At 34.5% G+C, this 12,015-nt stretch overlaps 1 protein-coding gene across 1 annotated transcript in view; it reads left to right on the forward strand.

The window, feature by feature from the left end:
• STAM (signal transducing adaptor molecule) overlaps positions 1-12,015 on the forward strand; it is a 33,434-nt gene that overhangs the window by 15,890 nt on the left and 5,529 nt on the right. The window contains exons 3-13 of the mRNA XM_063413158.1: positions 2,070-2,145; positions 2,231-2,326; positions 2,839-2,985; positions 3,257-3,347; positions 4,333-4,525; positions 4,843-4,937; positions 6,134-6,222; positions 7,789-7,876; positions 10,192-10,246; positions 10,571-10,724; positions 11,246-11,421. Coding sequence (XP_063269228.1) covers positions 2,070-2,145; positions 2,231-2,326; positions 2,839-2,985; positions 3,257-3,347; positions 4,333-4,525; positions 4,843-4,937; positions 6,134-6,222; positions 7,789-7,876; positions 10,192-10,246; positions 10,571-10,724; positions 11,246-11,421 — 1,260 coding nt within the window. The remainder of the gene's footprint in view (positions 1-2,069; positions 2,146-2,230; positions 2,327-2,838; positions 2,986-3,256; positions 3,348-4,332; positions 4,526-4,842; positions 4,938-6,133; positions 6,223-7,788; positions 7,877-10,191; positions 10,247-10,570; positions 10,725-11,245; positions 11,422-12,015) is intronic.

The following is a 12,015-nucleotide window of genomic DNA, read 5'->3' on the forward strand; positions in this document are numbered from 1 at the left end:
TGTTCTAAAGTTAAACCTGAGATTCATTGTGAATATTTTCTGTATGTATTGGTATATGATGCCATATGGTGCCACATATGATACATGGCTTCTGTTGTATCTTGCCAGACTTTGATTCTCCTTATTTGTTATTACTACTCATTGTGGTGCCTCTGAAATTCTGTTTATAGCATCATTGGAGCAGAACTGTGGCTGAATATTTGGATAGTATGATTTGGAGAGATGCCTAATAAGTAGATAGAATTCTACACTCATAGAGTGCATGCTTCCTTCTGGTTTCTGCATAGTGCTTCTCATAATTTACACACTAAATTGTATGATGAATTAATTAGAAATAAAAATAAGAATTACAGGCCTGTCTAGAATAGGTTTTCTTATCTTACTCTGTGTGACTAAAGATTGGTACACCTGGATTATTTTCTTTATCTACATATAATCAAAAGGTTTCTTATTTTAAACATTTGAGTATTTAAAAACATTCAACACTCAAGTAATGATCATTTCTGCTAAATATATGAACAAGTAGATTATACTTGAGATATGTGGATGATCATTTGGCTTTGAGGCTTATTACTTTTAATAAGACTTGGATTCCTTTGTAAAAAAATCTTAGGCTAATGGTCCTGTTCCTGAACTGCTAAGCTCTTGATCCTGCACCCTGTCTTCATAAATTCTGGTTTCACAATGGGCAAGCACTTTTTTGAGCTTGCAAGCATATCACGTTGTTTGTTAATCCTACTCATAAACAATGGTTAAAGAAAGCAGTTATTTCTAATAATTTTAGCCTGTATTCTTTCTCAATTAAAGTGAACATATGAGAAGTCTTGGGTAATTAGTAGATAAAAGGTAGTACTTGCCTTAAAGCCTTCATCTGTAATAACTGGTATTTGAAGGTATACACTGAATGATATGTACTTGTGCTGAGTTACAGCACTTTCTATAATTAGTGCCACTAAATATGAGGTGGACATTTCTGTAAAATGTAGGCACTGCCAAATATAGTATAGTCAAGCAGTGGTGTAACTTAGACCTGAGCTTCATTTTAGTTTTTCGATATCAGCTCAACAGAAAAATACTTTTGCTTCCAAAGACAACCATGCTATAAATGTGTAAACTCCATAAACGTATAAAATCTCTTAGCTTAGATTTACATGCTATTTTCCTCTTTCTCTACTTACCCTTTTCCAGGGTTATCTTTCTGGGGCTATTCAACAGATAATGATTGTATGCCCATGATAATTCCTACCTCAGCCTGGCTCAGCTTTCCATTACTTTATAGGTGGAACAAAGTATAAGAAAGTCACATAGATTTTAATATGCTAAACTTTCTGAAATCCCCTTTCAAATTCTTTGTTGAAGTTGTTTTTCATGTTATTTCTATCTCCCATAACATAGGTAAGACTTGAATTCTGTATTTAATTGTTTTGAAATTTTGATGTAGATTGTCTAACAGGTTTTTTAGAAATTATTGGTTCATTTCATGTCTTCTTTATAAATGTTATTCTGTAGATTAAAAGAGACTGAGGAACATGGTGGTAATTCAAAATAAAAGTAGCAAAAGGGTGTTGGTAAATCAGTATGTAAGGAAATGCCCTTTTAACCAATTCTGCTGCAGTATAAGTTGTTTGTTACTATTCTTGGCAGAAGTTTAGATTACAAAATCTGTCCTTTGGGGACCTTCTTTGCACTAGTTTGTAAGCTCCATATATATGTGAAATACAGAGAAGAAGATGCATGGAGTACAGAGAATTACAATTCTCTAATTGTAAGGAATTTTATGCATTTCTGGAGTATTTACAGTAATTCATTCCAAGTACAAGGGGTAATATAAATTACTGAGAGGTTTTGATAATCCAGAGAGCTGCAAATCCTACAGATAGAAATGGCTACAACTGTTTGTGGTGTTTAATTTATTTTTAAATATCTTTGTTTTAAATTATAAGCTACTAAATAATTTACTCACAGTGTTCAGGAGATCTTACTGTCTGTTAATGTGGTCAGATTTGTCATGTGTGCAATGGGAAATGTTCATTCCATCACATATTTTTAAAGCTATCTTGTGTTTTTAGGCCTAAAGACTGTCTCCGCTCTATTATGAAGAGAGTGAACCATAAAGATCCGCACGTCGCTATGCAAGCATTAACAGTAGGTTCTTTCTAATGTAGTTCATTTTCTTCCTGAAAAGTTATATTGCAAAAAAATCTCACACTTTTAATCTTTCTTTCATTAGCTTCTAGGAGCATGTGTATCAAACTGTGGTAAAATCTTTCATTTAGAAGTCTGTTCAAGAGATTTTGCCAGTGAAGTAAGCAATGTATTGAATAAGGTAATGTATTGCATTGATTTATATGTTTCACCTATAAATGAAATCAGATGGACAATTGGGGTAATCTGAAAGTGGAATGGAATCTACTTTTAGAGGACTGGATAGGCAGGGGAGGGGAAGTAGAGAAGATTGCTGTAAAGACTGTGGCTCTCAGAACTTTCTGAATGCCACTTCATACTCGTTAGGGGGGAGGTGTGACATGTTAATTTATAAATAAGCTACTATATTTTCACTTTAAATAACATCAGTAAAACACTAAATACAAATAAGATGAAATGGAGATAAAACAGGGTTGCTGTGTAGTCATATTTTACTTTATTTTGGGCCTAGCAGATACTGTACTGATACAAACACAATGCTGATGTGTTATTCTCCCTTTCTAATAAAGACTGAGTGCTAAACTTGACTACAAAATAAAGTATCTATATGTTTTATATTGACAGTTACATGCCATTACTTGAAATTATGATCAAATTCCTGTATTATTTAACTAGTTTCTACTGTCCTTGCAGGGTCATCCAAAAGTTTGTGAAAAGCTGAAAGCCCTTATGGTGGAATGGACTGATGAATTCAAGAATGACCCACAGCTTAGTTTAATATCTGCTATGATAAAAAATCTTAAGGAGCAAGGAGTTACTTTTCCAGCTATTGGTTCACAGGTATATTAGATTGTTGTAGTTGTTCTCAAAGTGCATAACAAATTCTTTTTATCTTCAGCTCTGTATTTTACAGTTTGTAGTCTTGAATTCTAGAATGTTTGGCAAACAAAATGAAAACTACCTTGTCTTAATAAAACTTTTCTTTGAGGGGTGAAATGCTCTCAATTACTTTAGGTTTTTATATAGCTGATAAATACATAGCAAAATGGTGAACTTAATGCACTGTCAGTTTTTTGTTGGATTCATTTTTACATCTTTTACTTTTGGCTAGGCTGCTGAGCAGGCAAAAGCAAGTCCAGCTTTAGTTGCCAAAGATCCTGGTACAGTAGCCACCAAAAAGGAAGAGGAGGATTTAGCTAAAGGTGAGTGCATTTATTTACTGACGTGATGCATTTTGATTTTTTAAATGAACATTAGCCAATCTGTGTGTGTTACTAATGGTTTCTTCAACAGTCAATCCACCAAAGTCTACTTTTAAAGAAATCTGTGTCTCAAAACCATATCAGCATGGGTTTCATAATGTTTGTGTCCACCCTGCCCCTTCTTAAATATGATCCATTTTTTCTGTAAACTTGAGCTGAGTTTAATATGAGTGAAACTTCTCTGCATAGTTAAGCTTAATTGAAAATGACCCAGAAATGTGAAATTCTTCAAGGAATGATAGGGAGTAAAAAAAGGAAGCGGCACATTTTTGCTTGTTTAAGCAAAAATAATTTTGTTAATTATGAATTAAGAAGGAACTTTACTGGTGACCAAGCACTGACACAAGTTTCCCAGGGATGTCATGGTGTCTTTATTCTTGGAGATATTAAAAAATTGTTCTTGGCAGTCAGGTATGGTGACCCTGCATGAACAGGGAATTGGACCAGATGACATCCAGAGGTGCCTTCCAGCCTCAGCTAATCTTTGTAAACCTGATTCTGTGAATCCAGGCTAAAGGCTCCTGTCTAACAGAGAACCAATGTGCACTGGAACAGCTGTATCTTTTTTATGTTTTAAGCAGTCTGGAAAAGTTCAACATGGTGTAAGATGTAAAGTAAGAATGTAAATATTTTACATCGGTTCAAGGTTATAACAATAATACAGTAATAAAAATTGGATGACTTTGTGGAGTTATTCTGTTTGTGTTTAAATGCTATTTATTCATCCTGTCCATATTGGAAGCCTCAGTAAATCCATAGGCAGAATTCTGCTCTCTTTGTTATTTACCATTGATTCTAAGAGAAAGACAGAAAGTCATTAAAATGCAACAGGAATAGAACCATACTAAAAATTTTCACAGAATTAAATTTTCATATCAATCAACCCATTTATATAGGGAATTTTCATCTAACTCTTCTTTTGTAGCTATTGAGCTGTCACTAAAAGAACAAAGGCAACAGCAAACAACACTTTCCAGTTTGTATCCAAGCACCTCAAGCCTTTTAACAAACCACAAACACGAGGGCCGAAAGGTTCGTGCAATCTACGATTTTGAGGCTGCTGAAGATAACGAACTAACTTTTAAAGCTGGAGAACTTATAACTATCCTTGATGACAGGTAAGTTATATAGAATGCCTACTAGAATTATATTAAACTGTAAAAATTAACTAGAAATAATTGTATCGTCTATGTAGAAGCATACTTTGAAATATAATGAATGGAAATGTATTTTTGTATTAAATAGTTTATCTCCTAGATTTTTTACAAATAAATGTATTTGCATAAAAATTCTTGTGTGAAGATTTTTCATATATACAAATTATATTTATGTACTAGTAATGCAACAGTCTTTACTGTGCAATTCCTAAGAAAGTTCCATGTGAGTATGAGATTTCTGATGTGTGGGGGCTTTATTTATTTTTTTTAATCTTTAGTGATCCAAATTGGTGGAAAGGTGAAACTCATCAGGGGATAGGATTGTTTCCATCTAATTTTGTAACAGCTGATCTTTCTGCTGAGCCTGAAATGAGTAAGTAACATTACATTTCTGTATGTATGTTTAACCCTGCCATGGCTCATGGGTGATTTCCTTTCTCTTATGATGGAGTTCAGTAGCAAGTTAATGTGATAACTGAGGAGCCCTTGCTATGCTATCACAAACAACAGTCAGACCAAGGTCGCCCAAATTGTGTTCTGCTAAAAAATGCTGCTGTCTGCTGCTGCCTTTGTCAGCAGCTTCGAGACTCATGGAATCACTCCATTGACACCCGGATAAACGTGGGCAACAGCAGCTTTTTTTCCAAATTGTCTTTTTGTCCAATTGCAATGGTGCATATTTAATCAAGATGAAACTGAAGGCCCCATGGCAGATAGGACTTGGAGACGGATTACCAGTGTTCAAATAGTTCAAGAAACCTACATACTGTAGATATGTACATGTGCATAGTGGACAGAGGGATTTTCTGCATGCAGCTTATTTACTTGTATCTATATCCATCCAATCTACTTAAATATTTAATAAATATATTAAATATTAGACAAGACTTCAAGATTCGAGAGCTGATTACTGTAAATCTCATGGGTTTACAAGATTAATCTTATGTGATCTCAATTTGAGGGTGCTAGAAGTATGAGCAGGTCAGCAGAATCACATGCTGTAGCAGTCATTTGTGCTATGTTAAGACTATCTAGTAAGAGTGATAAGAGTTGTATTTGGCTTTTTTGCTAAATATAGAGCTTTTTTGTGCTATGAGTGAATGAGATGCTTTGCATGTAGGATTTAGTGAAGAAGGAATAGAGAAACTTGAGACATTTTGATTACTTACTTTGCTCTGGAGAAAAGAAGGCTCAGTTTGTCATTGGTGATTTTACCAGTTTTATCTTAAACTTGACTTGCTAGCCCTATTGCTTCCAATCATTCTTTCTGACTCTTTTAATCCTGATGACTTTTTAATGCTTTTATGTTATGTGTAGGACACTATGATAAACCCATTTACTTGCTAAAACATGTTTCTGCTGAGCTTGTGTGAACTGATCTATTTTTTAATAATGTGATTTACAGATAAGAAAATTGTTTAGGTCTGTGGCTTTTAAATGTTAATAAAATACTAATTTTTAAAATTTTCACAGTAGAAGGAACCTAGGCAATATACTAGCTATATAATATTTATTGTTTATTGTTTATTTTTTCTTTTATAAAATTAAACCTGGCTGTTTATCTTACAGTGAAAGCTGAGAAGAAAACAGTGCAGTTCAGTGATGAAGTTCAAGTAGAGACAATAGAACCTGAGCCAGAACCAGTTTATATTGATGAAGTAAGCATGGTAAAAATACTGATTGGTACTAAATGCACTGCTGTGACATTTAAATATGTGACATTTAACCCTTTCATCTTGTACTTCAAAAATATGATAAAAATAAAATGGAAAGAGAGGTTTCTTTAAAGTAATAAAAAAGTCTGCAGTATTCTCTTTTGTTTAAGAGTCTTGGAGGTCTTAGGAATTTCTGGAACTGAAAATAGAACTGCATTACATTTAGGGCCCTACTGGGGGTTCTACATCTGTTTACTTCCAAGCTAGGATCTTAGTGTTGAGTGGCACAACTACTTTCAAATTTTGCTTAAAATACTTCAGGATACTATAGAGATACCCATCTTGACTGCTCACTTAGAGTTATTTCCAGTATAACCACTACTGTCTACCCTCAGACTAAAAGATCTCTTTCTGTCCCTGAAAAGTCTGAAATTCTGTTCCTCTGTAAGTAATATTTACTAAGATATTTACAGTGTCACTACAGGGTTTCCAGGAACATTCAGTCCAGGAAGTTTTTCCCCTGCTTTTTTTTTCCCCCTCAACTTGGGGTCTGTAATTGTTTTTTGAAATGAGAAATCAGTTACTGCCTTCCTGAAGTCCTATTTAAGTCCCACCTCAAAAACTCTTCTTCTCAAGAGATACTTGTTTGTAACCAGCTGAAATAGATTATCTGAGGCCTGCTTTGAGGTGCCTTCCAGCTTTTGTTTTCTGTAAGTGCGTTGTTGATTTTTGTTTTAGTGTCTTCTTTTGTTTTTAAATTTGCCACAGTGTAATTTTTAAGGAAGTAGTTAATTTAACTTTTCCCCACCTTTCCATGGTTTAAGGAGGATGAAATATGGTTTTACTTTGTACTTTCGTACAACCTATATAACTCAGTGTGAAAAAGTCTATTTGATGGTACTCAGCTAATAAATGATTAAAAATAATTTATGTGCAATTGTTTTGGTGCTTTAACCAATACAGTTCACTCCAAGATGTATTTTTCAAAAACTTAACGCCTATTTGTCTTCTAGATTTTGATGTTTTTATTATAAAAGGGTTGCACTTAAACTCCTTCCTTAACCTTGACTTATTCCGAAGTAAATCCTGAAATGCCTCCAAACATCATCTTAAAGCAACACTTCTATATGCATTGGTAATGACACGGCTCATGTACTGAATAGGCTTTATGCACTTCAAATTGCTTTTCAATTTTTGAAATACTCTGTCAAAACATTTCCACTAATCCCACTAGGTGGTGGTATTGCATATGTAATTACTAGACAGGAAAAATAGGAACTTCTCAGATAGTAATACAGGTTTAGAAGGACTATTAGGAATGAAGGAGTATTCTGCACATTCCACTTGTTACCACTTGTTATTTTTTCTTATTTGACTTTTCCTTGTTCGAGCATCTTCATTCCTGTAAAGTAGCATGTATAATTTGTATTTTCCTTATGTTAGTCTAGTTGATTTTCAAGTGCCAAGAGACCAAAATGGCTGTTGTGAACAACTGCTTTAGTTTACTATCCTGAAAGTGGTAATTCCCTTGCTGCCACATTTGCCCTAATTATGCAATTTGTGTTCTAGGATAAAATGGACCAACTCTTGCAGATGCTACAAAGTGCTGATCCATCTGATGACCAGCCAGACCTCCCAGAATTGCTTCATCTTGAGGGTAACAAAAAAGAATGAATTTTTTCATTGCTGTTTTCCTCACTGGTAATTTTCTGTATCAACACAAATGGAAACTAAGCTGAAACTACTTCAGCTTCATGCGAGAAGCATGCCTGAGAAAAGTGCCTGAGCCATAATTATCTTCTTACTTCTTGTTTCCCACATCTACAAGACCAAAGTGCAAAATGTTAACTTAGAACAAGTCTACTTTTCTCTAAAGAAAACTGTTCCTGTATTATTTTCCTTTTCAAGACACATAAATACTTAATTCAATCATATTAATCCATTATTTTTTTCCTTCATAGAGTAGCACAGCATGAGTGGCGAAAGGAGTGTCAGGAAGATTCCATGGGAGGAGGCAGAAGCACTACAAATGTTTAGAATAGACCTGTGGGCGTTCCATATGTGTATTTCTGGAGGAGTTGCATATTAACAAATACCTCATAGAGTGCTACAAATCATCCTCCTCTTTTACAGTCAAATCATTCAGACCACCTCTTCATAGAGGCATCATAGATCATTTTACCCAGGCTGATAGAGGCACCAAAATTTTTGGAATGGAATTTGGAAAAGGAAGAAAGGAAACTTCCCGATTATGAGACATTCTACATCTATCTATAAGTTAATAATTAAAAAATCATAGGTTTGTAAACTTTTAGATATCCCCCATCTTTCCACACCCATCTGGGTCACCATGTCTGTAAATGAATGCTGTTTTAGGAACTCATATCAGTGACATGTCTGCGCAGTTCCCCTGAAACTGAAGAGGTAAAAAGAGGCATGGCTAGTTTTATTCTTTCAAGTCCCAAATATAGCTATAGAGGCTGTTGTCTAAGAAGCAGATTGCCTATATCTGATCCAGGACAGAGGCAGAGAAATTGAAGGTATGCTTGTCAACCAACCTACAGAGATGGCTTACTTTAGGAGTTGCTTCAAAATGCATTGTGAGATCATTAAAGCAATGCAAAATTTTATATTGAACCATGTGATTGCTCCTAGAATCTGAAAGCAGTAGTGTGGTCAGATGATTACTACCCAGCTACCTGCAGCAGCACTTGCCAAACATATAGCTATATATAGTTCTACAATGCTAATTCAAGGTTATTTGCTCTACACTTAATTAGGCTTTGGTGAACTGTTTTTGGCATAGGTTCTGAAAATTTTGCTACAGATGTGTTTTGAGTCCTTGGTTCCTACCAAGGTGGTGGCAAATGCTGATCAACATTTGACAGAAAAAACACTTCATTTTCTTCTGCTGTCCACATGTGCAGTCACAAATGTCTTTGAATTGGAGAGCTCATCCTAGCGTGTTGAGGAGCCCAGGGTTTGTGGTTGACAGCAGAGCACTGATCATGTTAACAGACATCTAAATAATGCTTGTTATGCCTTTTGCCACACTTCATGCTATACATAAAAGTAGGCAGAACTTCAACAGGTTTACAGCTTTTTCCAGCATTTCTGCCAATTCTTGCTGATCCCAGGTTCGAAGAAGCAGATAGGTACCTCTCATACAACTCCTCTTTCACCTGGAGTTGCCTTCAAGGAACCCAACAATGATGTCCTTTCACTCATCATGGCTCAGACATTTTCAGGACCGTCAGCATTTCTAATACACAAAATTCCCCTTTCAGTTTCCACATCTGTTTATTTTACATTTGACAAACTTTGCTTTTCTGCTAATTAGCCATGGTTTGCTTGGCAGTTAGATGAGCCCCATGTCTTTGTGCTGAAAGGAGGCATGGGGTGCATTTTTGTTTATTTTAGTGCTTTTTCATTCTGATTCTGGTAAGCTTTTGTGTTGGTTTTTGCATGTCAGTGGTTTGAAAAACCCCCTTCCACCAATTGGAATTCTGGTGAGCCTAATGTGCTATTAGTGTCTTTATGTGCAGATTGAATCATTGCAACCAATTTTCTCCTTCATTGTTTTCCTAGTCTTTTGTAGTAAAGTTGGATGAGCACATGATCTAGGTTGCACTGGCAAATCTTATTCCTTGAAGAATAGATCACCTTTCAATTTAGTTGAACTTTTTATGCAAAATAGTTTCAGTTTTATACTTCCTGGATGTTAAATGTGGGATTTTTTCACTTTATTTTTGTTTTAAAATATACTTTTTAAATTGTACCACTACTGAAAACTTTAGCTGGGTGTCATGACACTACTTCTGTTATTAAAATTTTTTGACATACAGATTATAGTAAAGAACTAAAAGAAGTTTGACTAGCATCTATTTCTATTTAATTTTTTTTATTACTTTCCGACTTTGCAGTATGGAAATGTTTAATACTCTGATATATTTTAATGTCTTTCTATTCTAGCAATGTGCCACCAGATGGGACCTCTCATAGATGAAAAATTGGAGGATATAGACAGGTAAAAAGAAATGTTATGTGCTTAGACCGAAATTAAAATTGATTCTTAGAAATACCAGAGTTGTTACTTGATAATATCTTGACTTATGTGGCAAAGAAAATATGTATATTTATTTGTGGTTTCTCTGAGAAGAGATCTGAAGATTTTTTCCCATACTCACATAATAATCTATAGTGTTGTACCATTTGACTGTCTGGCACTTGTCAGGCATCACTTCACAGTAAGAAAATGTTACTTAACACGCCTCATGAAACTACTCTGTGTTGTCTGTCCTATACTAAAGGTATCTAAATTGTAGAATGAACTGTAAAATATATTTTCTAGGAAACATTCAGAACTTTCAGAGCTCAATGTTAAAGCAATGGAGGCTCTTTCTTTGTATAACAAATTGATGAATGAGGACCCAATGTATTCCATGTACGCAAAGCTACAAAATCAGCAGTATTACATGCAGTCATCTGGTGTTTCTGGCTCTCAGGTATGGATGTAACCTTTAATAGTCATTGACCTTATCAAGTGCACACTGACTGAGCAGTGTTTTCTCTTGGTTTCTTTGCACAATATGTAAAAAATTAAAAATGTTTGTTTTCAGCTACAACCTTTGGATGCTCTCGTTTTGTGGGTTCTAATGCTTTTAGTGTTTTTCCGTTCAGTTCCTTTTCATCAAAGAAAATGCCCATCCTGGTCTTTAAGTTGCATAAAATGAAAAAATAAAAGTGCCAGGGCTTTGCATAGTGGGTCAAAGAAAATAAACAACCAAAGGAGTACAATTTCTCTCCATCTACTCATAGATACTTCAACATGAAAATGATGCTATGAAAGAACTACCATTTTTAACTTCAGTAACTTCAATGCTAAATGTTGTTCACTGGTACTAAAAAAAAAAAAAAAAAAAGAAACTATAAGATTTGAGAGGATGTCTTTAAGTTCGGAAGTCAGATATTAAATAGAAAATTTTCTTGTATTTTATTTCTAATATTGCTTTATTTAACTTCCTAGGTTTATCCAGGGCAAACTCAAGGTAATGCATATTTGGTGACAGGGAGTGCACAGATGGGCCACATTCAAGGTTACAATCTTCCTTCAGAACAGCTCCCTTCTCTCAGCCAAGGCACAGTTACTCCATCTGCCAGCTCAGTAATTCCTGGGCAGCCTGCACAGACGTCTTACACAAAGTAATTTCAAATATTTTTCTATTCAGGTTTAAATCAATTTAAACAGAGACTCTTTTTTAAATTGCAGAAGTATAATTATAATCACAACTGAAAGATACTTTAGTGCAATCATTTCTGGAATGCTTTTTATAGGTGTCATATATTTGGTAAAAATTCCTGACAAACTTCTCATTTTTTTTTTAAATTTTTTTAAAAATTTCAACTAGTTTTAAATTTTCTGTATATGAAATATGTAATTTATATAGATCTATACTTTTTATATAAAACATAAAGAAAATTATACAGACATAATTTAGTAGTAGTAGTGGTAGTAACTTTTAATGTACTTTTAATGAAGAAGATTATCTGCTGCTCTGGCTGTGTCTGCATAATTTCTGAGAGTATCTTTTACTGTTCCTTTGTCAAATATCTTTCCACAGAACAGTGGGGAGAATTCTGCTCATTTTGGGAAAGAAGTGAATGGGCTATGAATACTTACTAAAGCTTATACAGCTGGGCCAAATAAGGAAGCTAAAAGAGGCTTTCTATGTTTGGTAGATGGCCAAAGACACTAAGTCGTGGTTAAGTTACCACAACTGTGATGACTTTTCACAA

This window comes from Prinia subflava, chromosome 1, assembly GCF_021018805.1.
Source record: "Prinia subflava isolate CZ2003 ecotype Zambia chromosome 1, Cam_Psub_1.2, whole genome shotgun sequence".
In the NCBI taxonomy this organism is placed as follows: Eukaryota; Metazoa; Chordata; class Aves; order Passeriformes; family Cisticolidae; genus Prinia; species Prinia subflava.